Source organism: Peromyscus maniculatus, chromosome 13 (genome assembly GCF_049852395.1).
Source record: "Peromyscus maniculatus bairdii isolate BWxNUB_F1_BW_parent chromosome 13, HU_Pman_BW_mat_3.1, whole genome shotgun sequence".
Lineage (NCBI taxonomy): Eukaryota > Metazoa > Chordata > Mammalia > Rodentia > Cricetidae > Peromyscus > Peromyscus maniculatus.
Genome location: NC_134864.1, coordinates 5704544 through 5725064, shown reverse-complemented (window position 1 = coordinate 5725064; position 20521 = coordinate 5704544). Strand labels below are relative to the sequence as shown.

The 20521-nt window shown below is 45.8% G+C and overlaps 1 protein-coding gene across 11 annotated transcripts in view; it reads right to left on the bottom strand.

Annotated features, from left to right (window-relative positions):
• Dgkd (diacylglycerol kinase delta) overlaps positions 1-20521 on the bottom strand; it is a 96480-nt gene that overhangs the window by 32224 nt on the left and 43735 nt on the right. Inside the window, exons 1-2 of one of the 11 annotated variants that reach the window (XM_076549538.1) lie at positions 10359-10436; positions 8635-8722 (exon numbers count right to left, since the gene is read on the bottom strand). The exons of 9 other annotated variants lie outside the window; for them this stretch is intronic. In XM_076549538.1, coding sequence (XP_076405653.1) covers positions 8635-8640 — 6 coding nt within the window. In that variant the 5' untranslated portion in view covers positions 8641-8722; positions 10359-10436. Of the gene's footprint in view, positions 1-8634; positions 8723-10358; positions 10437-20521 lie in introns of those variants that run through there. One more of the 11 variants, XM_076549534.1, reaches the window with a different exon arrangement.

Sequence of the window (20521 nt, the reverse complement as noted above, 5' to 3'; positions counted from 1 at the left end):
GTGAGGACAGAGACAGCAGGGGAGGAGCATGGCTTTCCTGAGACGAGAGACTCTGAAGGGCTTCCCTCCCATCACCCACACGCTCTGGCTTGCTGATGTCTGCTCCAGAGCTGAGTTTCCAAGGACACGAAAGTGAAGCTGCCACCCAGAGAAAACTCACATTGGAGAAACACAGACCTACAACCACCTCAGATGCTCACCTGGCCACAAGGACTACAATATGAGGCCCAGAAGTGGGATTGGCAAGTGAGAGAAGATGGCAGGAACTGAAATAACCCTACTTATTATTCTTGGTCTTCTGCAAAGTCTGCAACCTCTTCCTTAATGATTCACTCTAGGACGGGCTCAACAGATGAACATTTTCATCAGCATAATAAAACACAGTCAAAGAAAGAATATGTACTTGACACTGCATAGCTCAGCGATAACAGGGCAGCAAGATACTCCAGAGGTGAGCTATGAGGAGTTTACATCCCCTTCTATATCAATGCTATGTCTACTTCTTCCACAGCTCTAAGAGGAACTCTAAGAGCTGCATTATTCCAGACTCAGCATGCATTGGAAAAGGGATCTTTGCCCCCTCCCCTAATCTAGCCCTGCACATACTGAAATGGGCAGTACCCACTGCAAAAGTGTTATGCTTAAAGCCAGTGAGTTAACAAACCAAACAATCAATGAGATGTCATTTTCTTGGCCTGAATAGCAGAGGAAAGGCTAAGCTAGCAGAGAAATGTCAAGGAACTTTCCTTTAAACCTGCATGTGTTCCACAGTAAAGAAACCCAAAACAGACACTGATGCAAACCTCACTTGGCCTCATGGTTGAATGTGGTATGTCTCTGTTTCTCTTTTGGAAAGGGGTGGTCAGACCCTTAAGAGGGACCCAATCTGCCTAAGACCAATACCACATTTTGGCCCCTGTACCCAAAGCTGCATAACTTGCAGCAGGTGCTTTTCCAACCTGTGTCTCCATTCCCGCATCTAAAAACAGTTACTGATGGCGCCACTACATCTGAGCCTTGTCAGGGTATGTCAGCAGCACCTTGCAAAGCACTGTCCCAGTACTCTGCACCTAAGCCTTCCCAGTCACTGTCAGCATTTCAGTCCCCCACCTCCAGTACTGCCCATGTGATATGACCAAAAGGCAGTCTACGACTGCATTCCTTGAAACGGTTCTAGCATAAACAGCCCAGCCAATGAAATGAGATCATCACAGCAAAGTCCTGTAGTGGGTAGCTATTCCAGCTTTGATCTGGAAGTTCCAACCTCCCACTGAGGCTTCGGTAACTGTCACGCCTACAAGGCAGGGCCAAGAGAGGACCCTGAAGACCCGAGATCCAGATGGGCCCCCTCTCTTGCTTGGTTCCTGGACCCTGGACGCTGGAGGTAGACCGAGCAGAGTTCTCCAGAGAACACCGCCTGACTGCGTTATGTCTTTCCCAGACCCTGCAACCTACCTATCCCTTCATCTGTAAGTTATGCCAGTAAATAAACCTCCCTTTTAACTACGTGGAGTGGCCTTAATAAATTCACCAATAAAGTCTTGTCAAATAAAATTATCCCCCTGCTCCTCTCCAGTCAGTTTATTTCTGAACTGCCCCCAGACCTGAACCCTCATGACTGACACCCCAAGTGGTGTGGCTGGCTCAGCCCCACAGTCCTCACCTCCCTGGAGAAACCCTCCCAGCAAGCCAGGCCGCCTGCCAACAGCTACCACAGAGACAAGAAGTGCCTTTTTCCCATGTGAGTATGCTGAACTTTAGAAGGAATACAGAGGCTGGAATTCTTAAAAACATTAATTGGAAAAACAAAAACAAAAACAAAAAAACAACACGTGTAGCCAAGCACAGTATGGCACACCTTTAAGTCCAGCACCCTAAGACTTAAGAGGCAGGAGGCTAGCCTAGTCTACACACCAAGTTCCAGGCCAGCCAGAGCTACATAGTGAGACCCTGTTTCAACAACAACAAAGAAAGGAAGAAGGAAGGAGGGAGAGAGGGGAAGGAATCGGGGGACAGACAGAAAAAAAAGAAAACCTACATATCTGCCCATGTTTGAGGACTGGCAAGATAGCTGAACAGGTAAAGCATGACAACCTGAGTCTGATCCCAGAAAGTCACATCTAGGAGGAAAGAACTGACTCCCATCACCCATGTGCTATGACACACACAAGATGAATAAACAAGTGTAAAAAAATTAAAGAAAGAAAAGTACATGCACAAGAGACAGCAGGAGACAGACATCCAGCAATGAACATGAAAGGCCATTGGGGTTGTAATGATTCAGGGTTAGACACAGATCTTAACTATATAGAAATATTTGCTTGGTATTCTTCCCAAGAGAAATGCAAATTGAAATTCTAGAGTTAAAAGTTTATTTTATTTGCATTTGTTTATTATGTGTGGAAAGGTTCATGTAACAACACACATGAAGAGGTCAGAGTAAAACTTAGAGAAGTCAGTTCCTTACCCAGCATCATCTCAACAGCCCTGAGATGCTTTTTAACCTACCAGAGCTCATAGTGGGATAGCAGTTACACTGATTCTCAATGGCAGAGTATAAGTTAACACAGCCTTTATGGAGAGCATATGGTAAAACCTAGCAAGCATTCAAATACAGACTTTTAACTCAGCAGAAGCACTTCTATAAATTTACTCTACCCTTCACCTAGCTAAGAAAACACACAGTGCATCGAAAGTCAGTCAGAGCAGCACTCCTAGAGAGAAGAAATCACGAATGTGCTGACAGATACAAAGACGGCAGGAGACTGGCTACAGTAATTATTGTGTGTTTATATAGTAGACATCCACACTGCCACTGAGAAGCTGGAACCTCTGCAGCACAGCTCCCATGACATACAAACAACAAAAGCAAGCACAGCAACTGTGTGGTGCGGAGGGAAACGCAGTGGCAGTTAGGGGAGGCTGAGAAGCTGGGAAATACTTCACAGCTGTTTCTTACCATTTCTGCACCATTTACTGCCAACCCAAAGGACCCGTTAAGAAACAGCCTGAAGTTTACAATACACACTATGGCTCCAGAAAAGTGACTATGGACAAGAATTCTATTTGACTTAGGAATGGTGGTACAAGCCTTTAATTCTAGCATTCTTTAATGCCTGCAAAGGCAAGGAGTTCCAGGTCAGTCTAGTCTACATGAGACCCTGTTTCCAAAAAAAAAAAATCTGTTTGTCTAAAAGAACTTTTGCTTCTACCTCTTCAGACAAGTGCATAATTTCCCACGAGATAAGGAGAAACTTGCAGCAGCTGCAGCCCTGCCAACAGGAACACAAGAAGAATCTTCCTCCTAGGACACAAAGGGCAATCTGGTGTCTCTCCTCTCAGCAGATCCCACCTAGGCACTGCTCCACGTGGACTCAAGACATTCAAGGTATCAAAAGAGCTGCCGTTATGCTGGGAAAACTGGCTAAGGAGATGACTGAACTACAGGCAGTGGTCTCTGGGAAACCGTGGTGAAAGGGTATGAGCTACAAGGGTGGACGGTGTGGCTCAGAGGTAGAGTACTTGTCTAGTACAAGGCCCTGGGATCCAAACAAAGGAGCTACCCTGACACACGATGACTGTGTCTAAAAGTCAGAACTAAGCGCGGTCCCACCTGCTGTGGCTGGCGGACAGTGGAGGTGTCAGATGGCAACACTGGCTAGCTAACACAGATGAACCCTGCAAGCTCGGGTGACCACGGGGTGTTTTACTTACAGTGTTTGCCCAGCGAGCCTTCTTCACGCCCTAAACAAGTCCTCACTCTCTCCAGAGGAGACCCAGTGCGGCCAGATGGGGCTGCGCCAAGTCCTACAGCAAATGAGGAAGCTGTGGGGCAGCACCAGGCAGGCCAGGTTCACCGCGGCCCTCCACCCACAGCTGCTTCTTGTTTGGCAGAGGGAAGACTGCAAAGCTCCTAGTTCCAGAGCAGCAGGCAGTGGGCAAGGAGAGAACAAGAATGAATCTCAAGCTCTTCTGGGCTCACACAGCACAGTGGGACAGCTCATCTCATTCCCTTCTTGCAGGGTGAGTGGCCTGAGGTTCAATGCACACCTCAGTAAGTCATCAACTGGCTGCCCCTCCCACCCTGACATTTTTCAAGAGTTCAAAACAGAAGGCAGAGAAGTAAGACCTGGAGGATAATGCACCATCAGGGTGAAACAACCACTAAAACCATTTCAGGAAACAGCCGCCTACCATTAAGGTGAGGCCCTGCACCCAGAATGTTCAAAGGCCAAAACACGTGGAGCAGGGCAAAGCCCAGAGTGGGCAGGGCAGGTGTGCAGCCTGGATGCTGAGCCACTTGCTCTTCAGATTTCATGAAGGTAAATCCAGCTAAGACAGCCTTCCTTACTCCCTAACAACAAATGAAAACCCTAGGCAACGAAAACACCGGCGATTGACAGCAAAGGCTGGTGGACCTTGGGAGCACAGGATGACCACAGTGTGCTCTCCTCAGTTCTCAACATCTGGATGTCCCGGAATGAGAGCTGAAGACAGGACCTAACATCACCGCTCATGTAGAAAAGCCCCACCACCTCCAAAGTCTCTCTCCAACCAAGGCCCAGAGGAGAGGTAGCCTGATAAGACAAACCCACCACAGCAGAACGGCCAAGAGGCTCCCTACTCCTGCCATACCCAGGGCACTCCAGCATAGACCTGTTCCCCAGCTGCCAGATGACATCCAGAGAAGGACAAGGAGGATGCAAAGCTACTTTCCTTGCACTCAGAAATAACAACCACTCTGTGGCAACAGAGGAAGTGCCAGTAGCAAATGAGTACACAGACAGCCATTCAACTCATCAGTCAAGGAAGGTGCACACAGAGGTAAGATGAAAGAACACTGGACACCATGAAGAAGGCTACAATAAAAACAAACAAGGGGAACTGGGAGGTGGTTTAGTCAGTAAAACTACTCAAGCACTAGGACCTGAGTCCTAGGCAGAATCTACATAAAAATTTGGGCATAGTGGCACACTTGTAATCTCAGAGCTGAGAAGACAGAAAGCCTAACTCCAGCTCTAGGTAAGAGACCACCCTGTCTCAAAAAACAAGGAATGAAACCCAAGGATGACCTCTGGCCTCTACACAAACACATATCTATGCACAACCCTACCCACACCCACACACACACAGCAACACCTCCAAAAGCTGGACACGAGGTGGAGAAACTGGGTCACACTGTCAGTTAGAATATAACACAGCATGACCACTCTGAAGATAGTGGATTCTTTAAAAAATTAAACATGCAGGCTGCTGATACAGCTCAACAGGTAAAGGCTCTTGTACCAATCCTGACTACCCCAAGTTCAACCCAGACACACACACACACACACACACACACACACACACACACACAACGGAGACAGCTGAGTCCTCCAAGTTGTCCTCTAACCTCCGTAACTACACCATGATACATGCCACCACCACCCCTAATAAATAAGTGTAGCAAAATCATTTTTAAAAAACTAAACATGCAACATCCATAAGACCCAGCAATCACACTCTTCAGCATTCATTATGGAAGAACATACAACCCATCCAATAGCCATGATGGTCACAGCAACCTTATTCATAATCACTGAACACAACTCTGAAGCTCTCCTTCCATAAATATAAGCACCGTGGCACATCCATACCATGGAATATACTCAGCAAAAAAAAAAAAAAAAAAAAAGAACAGTGACTAATGCACACAACTTAAGTCAAACTCCAGGAAACTATGCTGGGCAGAAACGGCCAATCCCAAGAGTTATGTGCCATATAAGTCTATTTGTACAACATTCCCCAAATGATAAGGTTATAAGCATGGCAAGTAGGCCAGTGGCTACAAGGGTTGCAGAAGAAAGTCTTGAGCAGAAACAAAGGAGAGCAGGAACGTGCCTGAGAGAGAAGGCAATCCGCTAGGTCTAGATGGTTTCAATGCTAGCATATCTGCAGGACACATTCTGGAGTGTATAAGAGCTCTCCACTGAGGCAAGCTAGTAAAGGGTACAAAGGCACTCAAAATGAAAAGGTTATTTACAAGAAGCCATGATCAACAGCAATGAAGTCTGACATGGGAACACTGAGAAGTGACCTTACAGTAGACCACATTTCTTAAGAGGTCTGACTCAGCACTTATAAAAGTGCACCCTTATCTTGCTAAGACTCCCAGCTTGCCAAGGAAACAATCCCAGACACACCTTCAGCACATATCCAAAGGAAAGGTGCCCTGTACCAGGGCTAGGCACCAAGGGGAGCACTCAGTAAGCCTCTTAGCATAGTTGCTCTGTGGCCCACGCCCTCTGGCTCAGATGCTGTAACAAATGGCCAGGCACTTGGCCTGTCCCAGCAGAGTACTACCAAGAAAGGTCTGGGATAAGTGGAGCTGAGGAATTCATGAATGAAGACAGTTGGCAGAGCCCTCCCCAGAGAGTCGTCTGCCCAGCATCCACTTCAACAGGAATGCTCGGAACAGCATGAGACAGCAAACCAATGGCCAGGTAGGTGCCTCAGGAGTCCCATGTATACACCAAAGGAGGGTTGAAGTCTTCCTGCCAACTGCCCTCAGAAGCTAGTGACTGCCTCCAGCCACTCAGCACCCCAAGTTAGAAACCACCTCCAAATCCCACCTCCTCTCTAACTCCTTTCCTCCTCAGAAATAAATCTAGGCAGTATTTTCTATTTGAACAAACAGGTAAAACCCGTTTGTAGACAAACACTCGAACACAAAAGTGAGTCTCACAGAACATAATGTGATGTATAAGAAAAGGAGTCGGGTGGTGGTGGCGGCGGCGGCGGCGGCGGCGGCGGCGGCGGCGGCGGCGGCGGCGGCGGCGGCGGCGGCGGCGGCGGCGGCGGCGGCGGCGGCGGCGGCGGCGGCGGCGGCGGCGGCGGCGGCGGCGCACGCCTTTAATCCCAGCACTCGGGAGGCGGAGTCAGGTGGATCTCTGTGAGTTCGAGGCCAGCCTGGGCTACCAAGTGAGTTCCAGGAAAGGCGCAAAGCTACACAGAGAAACCCTGTCTCGAAAAAAAACAAAAAAACAAAAAACAAAAAAAAAAAAAAGAAAAAGAAAAGAAAAGGAGACCAGAAAAAAAAAGAAGAAGAAGAAAGAAAGAAACCCCACAGGGAGCGGTACCCAGGTGACTCAAGAGCAAAGATGGAATGGGTGATGAGTTCCAAAAGGTGAACTAAATGAGGCAAGACAGAGATGGTGGACCATGCAGGCCCCATAAAACAGTAACTTCTACTGCAGATGAAATGATAAAATCCAACAGCTTCTTCACAGAGGCTGGCTTCTGACTCATGTCTCCAGCAATATTCTGCATACCCCACTGAAAACCAACAGGCAGCAGTCAAGAAACCTTTGGGAGACAGCTTAGCAATCCAGCACCAGGGCAGAGAGAAGAGGGCTGGGCCCTAATGTGCTCTGAAGCCCACAGGAGTTGTGGACAAGCCAGATGGGTAATAGAAAGTCAACAGGCCCCCTCGGGCAGTGGGTAAGGCCAGCTTCCATGTTGAGACCAGGGCCCCAGGGGTGAAGGAGGCTGGGTTGAGAGGCAGGGATCAGTAGTTCTGCTTTAGACATGGTGATTCAAAGTGTCTATATTAAAGTTGTGGCCAATGTCTTGTCACATCCATAAAGTCGTCATCTTACCACCAGTGTGGTACATTATGAATGAAACTACTCATTAGCACCTCACATGCCATCTCCATCAATGGCAGACACCAGGTACAAGTTGGGCTGTTGAAGAGATCCTGCTACCTGTTATTTTTACTTGTTGTGTGATATTTTGATTGCATTCTGACAATAAAGTTTGTTTTGAATCAGAGGGTGGAGCTAGCCACTAGCAGACCAAAGTTAACCATAGAGTTATTTGGAAGACTGAGGACAGATAGAGAAACAGAAGTAGTAAGGCGGGGCTTAGAAAGGATCTCAGTGCTGTGGGATGTTCTGTATGTCCTGTGGGAGCCCATTCTCGGGTTCCTCATGGCTTTACCCAGCAGGTCCGCATAGAGGATGATTAGGATCATGGGCCTGAGTGCAGGTGTCTGCAATGGTCTGCACTTGGCTGTGCTGGGGGATGGTCTGTATGTCAAATGTGTTGCTCTGATTGGTCAATAAATAAAACCTGATTGGCCATGGCTAGGCAGGAAGTATAGGCGGGACTAACAGAGAGGAGAAATAAAAGAACAAGAAGGCAGGAGTCACTGCCAGCCCCCCCCCCCCCCCGCCAGGAAAAGCAGCATAAAAAGATGCTGGTAAGCCACGAGCTGCGTGGCAGGGTATAGATTTATGGAAGTGGATTAATTTAAGCTATAAGAACAGTTAGCAAGAAGCCTGCCACGGCCATACAGCTTGTAAGCAATATAAGTCTCTGTGTTTACTTGGTTGGGTCTGAGCGGCTGTGGGACTGGCGGGTGACAAAGAATTGTCCTGACTGTGGGCCAGGCAGGAACACTCTAGCTACATCTCAGTCCTTTTTTGGATGGAGGAACGGACGTGATAGGAGGTCACTGGTTGCTTCCCCACAGCTTCTCTGATCATTCAGGTTCTTACTACAATATTTGACTCCTGATTTCTTATTAATAAAGAATAATATGATAAACACATCATTTACTGTTCTTTCCTGGCCAGATAAACAAATACTTACCACCATGTGACAAGTTTCTACAGTATTCACGACAGCAATATGTTCTACAGGTTGGCAGCCCAGAAGTAACCAGCCATGCCATCTATACCTGTGTAAGTACACACCATGATATTTGTGCATGATCTTGAAGCAGATTCTATTACTAAGCAGCACATGCATCACAGTTTGGGGGAGCAATGTAATAGTATCTGGTCTAACTGAAGATGTGCAGACCTGGTCATTCTATCCCTAGAAACACATGCCCGAGACTGCTGCCTATATGCCAGGAACACAAAGATACTTATATCCTTGGCACCACAGCTAATAGTAGCAAAATCTAGGGAAACCTACTGTCAGTGGGTTGGAGCATTCCAAAAGTTCTGGAACATTATGGAACCTATGAAAACCAACTTTGTGGTCTTTACCCTGGGCTGCAGTTGTAAACAGAACTCTATAAGAATTCACATTTAACTCCAGGAATTAGGAAGAGGCCATACCTGAGCTACTTAATGAAAGGCCCACATTAATAAATTCACACTCATAAACCTAGGAAACACGGGGCTATACAAGCATGATGCCACTAATTCAAGTTTTAAACCAGCTGGGCAGCACTTCCTAGTGTTCCACCTATATATACCTACAGAAGAGCCAGCAAAGCATGATGAACACCCAACTCAAGCACTAGCAGAACAGAATTGAGACTGGGGAGGGAAGACTATCCAAGAGCTTCCTTCAGTGAATACCCACGTGTCTTTGGCTAGGAAGCAGAGTGACTTTGTGAATGCCTTAAATGTTTCAGCATAAAAAATAGAGATGCAGAACCGAAATAATAATACAACTCTGGTTTATATTCAAAGCTCAGAAATATAAGAGGCTAGCTGGTGGGCTGAAGAGATGACTCAGCAGTTAAGAGCACTGGCTGCTCTTCCAGAAGACTTGGGTTCAATTCCCATGGCAGCTCACAACTGTCTGTAACTCCAGTTCCAGAGGATCTGACATTGTCACATGGACAAATGTACACATAAAATAAAGACAAATAAAAATTAAAAAAAGAAAAAAGAGGCTAGTTGGCAACCACACACCAGTGGACTCTTTGGCTGAGGAAATGGGAGGGGTCTCCTGAGGCCACAGTTGAAGGACCTCTCTTGGGCCATCTTCCTGGGCCAGAAGCTATATTTAGGGGGTCTCCTAAGTCTACAGCAGACAACTAGTTTCAGAGAGCCTCTCAGATGCCATTCTACTGTGTAGCTGCCTGAATCCTCAGAGTGGCTAAGGTCTCAGAAGCACAGCTGATGCTTTAGGCATGGAAGGGGAAGGCATCATCTAAACCTCTCCGAGGACGTTTTCAGAAGAGACCAAAAAAAAAACACCTTAACCCCAAACATTCAATCAGTGACTTCAAAGGATGTCCACCACCGCAAACTGAGACTCTTCCCTAACTATGGACACATGTGCCATATGGCTGAGGGTGTGAACAGATGCCTTAGGGTGAAAACCTAGCTCTACGTAGATCAGAACATGGCAGGACAGGTGTGGTCTACACATTGCACCGTCTACACTGGGACCACAGGGAAATCATCCCTTTCACCACAGCTTGGAACCTTTGGGATGAATCAGAGAGATCTGCAGCATTTCTTCTGGCAGGTAAGAACAGAAGGATGTTTCTAGCATGTACATGAAGTCAGAAGTTTTAAAGACCTTCCTCTTTTCAGAAACAGTCTTCTCAATCTCCAGGAAAGCCTTACCTCTTACCCCGAGACCCTAACAGTCTCCCACGAGCTCTGTCTCTGGCCCATTGCTCTCCACTCTGCAGCTGCTTCAAGTGTTTCTGCATCCAAGAGAACCGGCACAAGTGGGAAGAAGTTTTACAGTCAACAGCAACCTGTGGGTCACATGGCTAGACCAGGGACACAGAACTGTAACACTGGAACTGTAACACTAGAACTGTACCATCCAGTCACTGACTGGGGAGGTGGCAGGCAGTGTCTGCACAGAACAGGATTGGGAAATGCTCTGCTAAATATAGCTCCTGGCTCAGGAAGGTGGCCCAGAAAGGGTCCGGCGCCCAGGGCAATTCCTGTCACTTCCTGTTACTCACATCCTGCTGTTCTGGTGCAGCTCTGGCCCCTGGGTACCCATGCACTGTTCCCTAACTGGAAGCACCCCAGACAGACCACTCACAGCAGCTGGGATATGTGTAGACCGTGGAACACAAAACAGACACCACCACCACCACCACCACCACCACCACCACCACCACCACCACCACCACTACCACCACCCACCCGCCAAGCCCCACCTGGTAGAAAAAGCTCAAGACAGGTCTAGGCCTCCACAGGGTCCCACAAGTTACCACCATCCAGTCCATAGCCATGACAGGAAATCTTGGCAGGACAGCTGCCACATGCTTCCTCCAATCCCCCAGTAGAACTGGGAGTAAGAAACACTGAAAGGGGGACATGGACATTGGCTCCTACCCCTAATCAAGAAGCTATCTGCAACCAACACCCACTTACAAAGGAAAAATTGGTTTTCTCCAATGGAGTCTTATTGGTTATATTAACCACACTTATGGACAGGCCACATGCCCAGAAGTAGCCGGCAGCACATAATGAACCCAATGGTATTTTGTGGACTTTTTGTCGAGTATTATTACTTTGTTTTGTTTTGGTGTTTGTTTTTTTTGTTTTTGTTTTTGTTTTTTGTTTTACTTGTATATTATGGGTTTCTGTTTTTGTGTTTTTATGGGTTGTGAGTATAGGTGTTTCTTTTTCTATTCTGATTGTTTGGTTTGGAGTTTTGTTTTTTTATTGTTGTTTGCCTGTTTGCTCTCTAAAGAGAGAAGGAAAGAAAGGACACCTGAGAAGAGTCAGAGAAGAAGAAACCATGATCAGAATATATTGTATGAAAAACTGTGATAAAGAAAGAAAGAACTGGAGACAGGGAAGGGCTGCATCACAGCTGGCAGGTGCCACCAAAGCAAAGCCATCTGCCCATCCTACCCTTCCAGTCCAGGTGCCACCAAAGCAAAGCCATCTGCCCCTTCCACCCTTCCAGTCCAGGTGCCACCAAAGCAAAGCCATCTGCCCCTTCCACCCTTCCAGTCCAGGTGCCACCAAAGTTAAGCCATCTGCCCATCCTACCCTTCCAGTCCAGGTGCCACCAAAGCAAAGCCATCTGCCCCTTCCACCCTTCCAGTCCAGGTGCCACCAAAGCAAAGCCATCTGCCCACACTACCCTTCCAGTCCAGGAAGCCCAGGCATGCAGCACACAGCCCAGCATGTGATCTATCCAAAAGTCTTTTGTTAAAGAAACAAAAAGTAGGGGCTGGAGAGATGGCTCAGAGGTTAAGAGCACTGCTTGCTCTTCCAGGGGTCCTGAGTTCAATTCCCAGCAACCACATGGTGGCTCACAACCATCTGTAATGAGATCTGGTGCCCTCTTCTGGCCTGTGGGGATACGTACAGACAGAACAATGTATACATAATAAATAAATAAATCTTTAAAAAAAAAAAAGAAAAAAAAAAAGAAACAAAAAGTAAAATAAAGCAAAAAGAGAAAGTTCTATCTAAAAAGGAAAAATGATGAACATTTGGCTATCTTTTTCATATCTGCTGCTGCTTCATTAAATTCAGTTGTGTTCAGCTGTGGGAAACTGTCTGCGTTGACCTTGGCTGAGTGAGTGGGATGTGCCTCCGGGAGGAAAGGAAGCGTCTACAGAAGGAACCTCTGGTTCAGGAGCTGAAACCCAGTGGAACATCTCCTGCAGCCATCTGTGACAGCTGACCAGCATGCAGGAGTCAAAACACAAACAGGCTCTATCCAGGAGGTCTGAGAACTACTCTAGATGTCTAAACCAGAGAGGTTATGAGTGTTCCATGATGGACATACACGGCAGACTATTAAGAGATGACGACAAGCACATTGGCGGCACAGAAAGAGCCTCCTGGTGCAATAGTATCAAAAGCAAATCAAAGAGTGTATAACTGATAGGCTTCATAAACCTACATTCTCATGTACCCTTCATTACAGGACATGACCTGAAAACCACTGGTTTGTATCAGGACCTCCCAACCTTGACATTACTATATTTTGAGCCAAATAATTCTCTGTAACAGGGCTGTCCCCACAGCCCTGTAGTAGTAGTTGGGTATAATGGCACACACCTGTAAACCCAGCACTCCGAATGCAGAAATCAGGTCTCTGAGTTCAAGGCCAGCTTGGTCTATACATACTAACTTTCAGGCCAGCCAAAGTTATAGATAGTGAGACTGTGTTTCCAAAACTCAAAATGAAACAAAAACAACAGCAATAACAACAACAACCAAAAAAAAAAATCTGTAGAGTTGAGGGGCTGTGTAACAAGCATCCTGCACTTCATCCTGCAGAGGCCAGCAGCACACAACAGTCAATTTGTCTCCAAATGTCCCTTTCAGGAGCATGCACCCCAACTCTTCCTCCCCATTGACGCTTCAGAACCCATGTTTGAGATCTGCGTAACACTGCTCATTTCTAGACTCTCAGCTATAATACTTACAGAAAAGGGGATAGAAATGAAATAGCATAATGGATACACTCCATGGTCTTTTGCTATGATACACTAGATTCCTAAAACCTCTCTCATTATGCACAAATATACAGTGAAAATCATCAGAAGTCTGGGGCAGCCATTTAGACCCTACATAACTGTAATCAAGGAAATGGCAGAAATCCTGTATTTGTTAATATATAAATTTTAAACCCATAAGGAAACATATCTCAGTAAGTTTAGGTCTTTACCTCTTTTTGTTTGTTTGTTTGTTTGTTTGTTTGTCTGTTTTGGTTTTGGTTTTTCAAGACAGAGTTTCTCTGTATGTAGTAGCCCTGGCTGTCCTGGAACTCACTCTGTAGACCAGGCTATCCTGGAACTCAGAGAGATCTACCTGCCTCTGCCTCCCTAGTGCTGAGATTAAAGGCGTGCGCCACCACTAACTAGCTAGGTCTTTACTTCATATAAAAGCTTAACAGATAGAAGTCACTGTGAGTAAGTTCCAGAAACAAGGGCAAAGACAAGAGAAGCAGTTCCAAGCAGAGCTTGCAGCTATACTGTGGGGAGGGTGTTCTCAATCCTGAGAACCTTGCTAGAGAAAGCTGGGACAGCAGAAAGGCAAGTACTCCTGCTGTGGGCTACAAGGGATAGTGAGGGGAGAGGGGAATGGAAAGACTTTGGCCTCAATTCTGACAGCTACCAAACCATATTTATCCACTTTTCTCTGCCAATATTTATCTGATGGAATTTATCTGATGGTATATGCCCAAGTTCACCACTGACAACAGTACAATTAAGTTGCTCTTAGGCAACCATCATAGCTCAAAGTCTGTGTGCAGTCCTCTGACCACTGGAAGTGGACCTGACTAAGCAGTGACCCTGCCCAGAGCAGAGAAGCAAGGGCAGTAGTGGACCTTTACTCATAAGTCAGTCTTGGGGATGTTTCTAAGTTCAATGCTTGCAGGAGTTAAATAAACCAGCACAGCAGCATGGGATGCAAACCGAAAGCAAGAGGCTGTACAGGATCCACAGGGAATCGGTGAAGGGGTATATTCAGAGCACACACATCTAACAACTGAGACAGCAATCAATGTACTTTATCACAATAAAAAGGCTTGGATGAACATAGAGCATGACATATGTATATTATACAACGTTTTTTTTTAAGACCCATTAAAGGCAAGGCATACAATGCCTAGAAGTTCACATCTCATGAGACGACTGTATCATTTTTTCCTCTTTCTTCTGATCTTCTATATTTTTCAGTCTACAGCAAACGGTATTTGCATTAACTACTTTTCTACTTTTCATGGTGAGGAAGCATGGCATTAGGTAGGCAGGGCGGCAGGAACAGCTGAGAGCTCATCTCTTAAATAAGCAGCAAGCAAAGAGAGAGGACTTGAAATGAGTGGCACCTTTAACCTCGCAAAGCCCCCAGTGACTACTTCCTCTAGCAAGGCCACACACCCTAAACCTCCCACAATGAGAAGCAAGGATTCCAATACCAAAGACTATGGGGACATTTCATTCAACCACCACAGCACTCAAACAAACTGTCCATACAGAACCACTCTCTGAGGGCCAGGGAGACAGCGCAGCAAGTGAAGGCACTGAGGCCAAGTATGACAACCTACGTTCAATCCCCAAGACCCACATGATGGAAAGAGAGAACTGATCTCCACACACATCATGGTATGCATGTGTAAACACACACACACACACACATTAACAATCAAAGTTTAAAAAACAAACAAACAAACCCCTGCACCTGAGGCAGCCCTCCTCAAACACAGCTCTCCAGCTGGTGAAGCCCAGGCCTAGACGAAACACTACACAGCTGGGGTAGCAAAGGAAGAGTTAGGCTGACACCGCCAGGTGGGCCTCCAGCACCATCGCACAGGAGACTAAGCAGCAGCCACCCACTGGCCCTTGCTTGATCCCTGCAGCAGGCATCTTGCTTCCAAAGGAAACCTTGATGGGGACTCCTCATCCTAAGAATAGTGGAAACAGAAAAAACAGCAGGGAGCTGAGTTTCCACCCTCCACTGGGATGTTAAACCAGTCCTTCCTATGGAAGAAAAAGAAACCTCTAACTCTTCAGCTAAATATCCAAATATAATCTTAGCTGAGATACCATCTTCATCATCACAGGAAGCAAAGGAATGGAATCGTCTAGTTATCTCCCAGTTGTCAAAAATAAATTAACTCACTGCCTCAGTAGTGACACTCTAACCTCAAACAGGCAGGAATATCAAGGAACCTGACAACAATACAGTAAAGCTGAAGAAAAGAACCTCTTTTGAGTTGTTAGGTCTCCTAGGGTCCCCAAACATTACATTGCCATTGCTCTTGGTTACCCTCCAGAACTTGCCAATAAGACCCTATTACTGAAAATACCACACACTTGAGTCATAAAACCTGGAGAAAATCAAGTGGGTACTGACCTGGAAGCTCCATCCCTACTGGCTAGATTTTACAGTGCTAGAGGGTGCTATGCACACTACCAGACAAAGAAAAGTAATCCATCTTACCTAAGATGAACCTGTGATCTATATTTGTCTTGGCTAGATATGCCCGCTAGTACATGAATTAACACTAGCGGGCATATCTAGCCAAGAAGTTACCACACACTTTCTGATTGGATTTAAGACCCACTCCATGAGATAGAACCCTTATCTGGCACAGTTTTCAGGACCAAAACTCCATGACAAAACAGATCATAGGACCTAGGAGAAAACCTACTATTATTCTACTAAATGGACATAGTATTATAACAATTCCTAATGAACTGCTGCTATGCCCATAGATTAGTGCATCTCTCAGCCCTCATCAGAAAAGCTTCTTGCACCAGATGAGGAGGAGCACAGAAACACCCAAGTGCCTAACATGCGGACAGTAAGAGTGTAAAGGGCTCAAGCCTAACGGGACAGCTCACCCCTCCCACCAAATCTCAGGGACCTTCCTAGAAAATGGGTCAGGGCCAGGCAGTGGTGGTGCATATCTTTAATCACAATACTCTGGAAGCAGAAGCAGGCAGATTTCTGTGAGTTCAAGGCCAGCCTGGTCTATGGAGCAAGTTCCAGGACAGCCAAAGCTACAGAGAGAAATCCCATCTCCAAAAACCAAAAACCACCAAAAAAAAAAAAACAAGTTGCAGAAAATAAGAAAGATTTTAAGAGCCAGAAGTGGTTGATGACAGGTAAACAGAGCTTTCCAAACACAAGAGGGCAGCTGCACATATGAACTCATAGTGGCTACACTCTACCATGTTCCCCGCCATGACGATAATAGACTGAACCTCTGAACTGTAAGTGAGCCACCCAAATTAAATGTTTTCGTTTATAAGAGTTGCCATGGTCATGCTGTCTCTTCACAGCAATAAAAGCCCTAACTAAGACAAATTGTTACCAGGGACTGGGGTATTGCTGTGATAGGCCTGGCCATGTTTTTGTTTGGAGCAATTTGGACTTTGGTACTTTGGGTTAGGAAAGCAGTGGAATGCATTAAGCACTGCTTAGTGGGCCGTACTAATAGGAGCATGGAAGACAAGGGTACTGAGAATGATTTGAACTGTGGGGATCAAGAAGTTTCCGAGTAGAAAAATGTCAGTATGTGGCCTAGAGACTAGTCTTGTGATATTTTGGTGAAAAAAGTGGCTGCTTTTTGCCCTTGTCTGAAGAGTCTGCCTAAAGATAAAGTGCAGAGGGAATCTCAAAACAGCCTACTACAGACTCTGTTGTGTGGTTATTAGTGTTAACTCTGATAAAGATTTATTATGAAAAGGAGCAAGCTGAGCAAGGAAAAATATTTGAGGAGAAAAACATCATGACTACATTCCTTTGAGCACACATGCCATCAAAGTCTCAAACATTGTCACGGTAGAGCCAAGCTAAAGGACTAAAGAGACAAGGCCAGGACGTTCACATTGAGACAGTCCTCTTCACGGTCACAAAGTCATCATGTAGGTCCTCTCAGGACCAGTCTGAACTGAACTCAAAGAATCACAGCAAGTGCCTCTTGCTGGAAGTCCATCTGTGCTTATCTCCTTTCACACAAATAAAATGGATATTCAAGGTAGAGCGAATATTCAAGGTAGGTTTGTGGGGCTTCTCCTGGAGGGACTGAGTGCCTGCCAATAAACCCTGTGACAGATGTAATAGCACACAAACTTGAAACTGACTCTAACACAGCTATCCTTCAAATCCCGATGAGAAAGGGAACGTTCGGAACCTGAGAAGCACAACTGTCCTTCTAAGTTGCCAGCCCTGACAAGGAAACCCTAATCCTAGGCCCAAGATCCTGGCTGCAAATACATGAATACCTCAGGCCCCTTAAGATGCAAAGGGTACATGAGTGCCTCTTATAGATGCCAAGAACCTGCATGCAATAAGTTGCTGTGCAGTGTCCTAAGAGAAAAAAGTCCTACCAATCTAGCTGCCTGTCCTCTGTAAGTCCTTGATGGAATCACACACTTGGTCCAGGGGCTGTCACTTGTCAAATACCCAGAAAAGGCCAGTTTAGACCACATCCCAAGGCAGGGAAGTCACCACATACAAGAACAAGTACCAAAGAATGACACTTCCTCTTCTACAGGCACCCGTTCCTCATGTGATTCAGGTATCACAGAGGTAGTGCATCTTTTCCTTCTGACCAAACTTATAATTGCTTCCTTATTCCTCTTGGTGTGTCAAAAAGACTAAAGAAGGAGGAGAGGGGGAAGGGAGAGGAGGGGAGGGGAGGGGAGGGGAGGGGAGGGGAGGGGAGGGGAGGGGAGGGGAGGGAAGGGGAGGAAGGCATTCTAACTATAGGATTTAAGATTTGAAAAGACCTGAAAACAGTTCAAAACCTCTTTCCCCGTGGTGAACCCTGCCTCAGAGGCCTTGTGTACCAGGTCATGAACGTATCAGCAGGATGTGAGCCACCACAGTGAGAAGGCCTGGCTTGCAGGTGGCTGAAGCAGCCAGAGTGACCGAGGAGCCACCTCCCCTGACCATGCACAGCCACGACACTGTCCCACATCCGTGAAAACAGAGCAGCTTCCCAGAAATCCCAAAGGGTAGACCTAGAAAACAATAAAGCAGTTAACCCAGCTTTGTTTAGGCATGATCTAGAAAGAGATAACACATCTGAGAACCCTCTCATAAAGCTCACACTTCTCCCTCCAACAGACACAGCTGGAGGAAGAAGATACAGTAACAAAGTCTGAATAGACGATGCTCATTTCTAAAACCTGAATTCATTGTCAGAAATATCAAAAGGTAAGGTTATAAATCTGAGTAGTAGAACACTCACCTAACAGAAAAGACCCTGGGTTCATCCAATATGTAAGAAAAGAAAAAGGAGACTATAAAGATGTATTATCAAAAACTGTACCCAAAAGGAAACTCTAACACTTCATGTTTCACTAGTAAATTATAGTAAACATTTAAGAAGGAAATAACACAAACTTACATAAAGTTTATCAGAAAACAACAGGTAACCACTGACTCTCCTTTTTTCTTTCTTTCTTTCTTTTTTTTTTTTTTTTTTTTTTGGTTTTTTGGTTTTTTGAGACAGGGTTTCTCTGTGTAGTTTTGGTGGCTGTCCTGGATCTCCCTCTGTAGACCAGGCTGGCCTCAAACTCACAGAGATGAGTTCCACCTGGCTCTGCCTCCCGAGCGCAGGGACCGCCCAGCCTGACTCTCCACTTTTAAAGATGTTATGAAGCCAGCTAAACCAGTGCCAACATTCGACAAAGATAAAAAGACAGAGAGACAATGGAAGAAAATAAGTGGGGCGGAGGACACAAGTCAATATACTGCATCTATAGAGAGGCAAAATTCCTAACAAAATAGGAGTGCCATGTCCAAGGACTACAATGCTCCATTAAAACATCCCATTTCCTGGGCATGGTAGCGCTTGCTATTAATTCCAGCCCTCAGGAGGCAGAGACAGGCAGATCTCTGTGAGTTCAAGGCTAGCTTGATCTACACAGCAAGCTTCAGGCCGTCCAAGACTACATAGTGACAATCTGTCTCAAAAAATAAATAAATAAATAAAAACCAAAAAAATTAGTCTCCTGGAGCTGGAGAGATGCCTCAGTGGTTTAGAGAATTTGCTGCTCTTCCAGAGGACCCCGGTTCAGTTCCCAGTACTGACATGGTGGCTCACAACCACTAGTAACTCAAGCTCCAAGGATATGAAGGCCTCTTCCAGCTTCCACAGATACCACCAATGCCATATGCACGTGGCACACTGACATACACTCACATGAAGCATATATACATATCAAATAAGTAATAAAGCATGAGCCTAGGATATGGGCAGACACACAGACCAGAGAAGCAGAATAAGAATCTAGAGAGTTGGGTGGGTAGCTTATGCCTCTATTCCTAACTTGTAAGGCTAAATGGGAAGATCATTATGGAATCAAGGCTAGTCTGAGCTACACAGTTTGAAGCAAGCCTGAGCTACTTAGTGAGATCTTGTCTCAAAGTGCATACATGCATGCACAAACTGAAAATAGACTCATAAATACAATGTCACTGGACTTTTGACCAAGGAGTCATAGATAACTAAATAGAATGGAATGTTTCTCCCATTAATGCTTCAGGGGAAAAGCTGACATCCATGTAGAAAACATCAACTCTGTACCTCACGACAAACATAAAATCATTTGTGTACAGATCTAAGGCTACAAAACTTCTAGTGAAAAAAAAAAAAAGATCTCTTAGGTAGAACTTTAAAAAGTTGACAAATTCTGCCGGGCGGTGGTGGCGCAGGCCTTTAATCCCAGCACTCGGGAGGCAGAGTCAGGCGGATCTCTGTGAGTTCGAGGCCAGCCTGGGCTACCAAGTGAGCTCCAGGAAAGGCGCAAAGCTACGCAGAGAAACCCTGTCTCGAAAAAAAAAAACAAAAAAACCAAAAAAAACAAAAAAAAAAAGTTGACAAATTCAATTCCACAAAAGACTTATTCTAAAAATGCCATTAAGAAAAGTTGGATGACAGACTGTGGAGAACAGTCACAAAAAGGCTACCAGACAAAAGACATCCAGAATATATCAAGAAAATAATCTCACAGAAAAACAAATTATTCCAGCATTCACTTCACAAAGTAAGATGCACAAAAGCACATTCAGAGCTGTCCCTGAGGCTAGAATGTAACTTGTGGGTTAGGAAAGGGGCTACCTAGCATGAGTGAGGTCCTGGTAAACCCCATGCAGTGGTGTACACCTGTAATCCCAGCACTTGGGAGAGGGAGAGACAAGAATCGGAGGTCTCAAGGTTATCCCCATCTACATAGTAAGTCTGTGGACAAACCAGGCTACATGACACAAGATAGAAAATTTAACACACACACACACACACACACACACACACACACACACACACACACACGGCA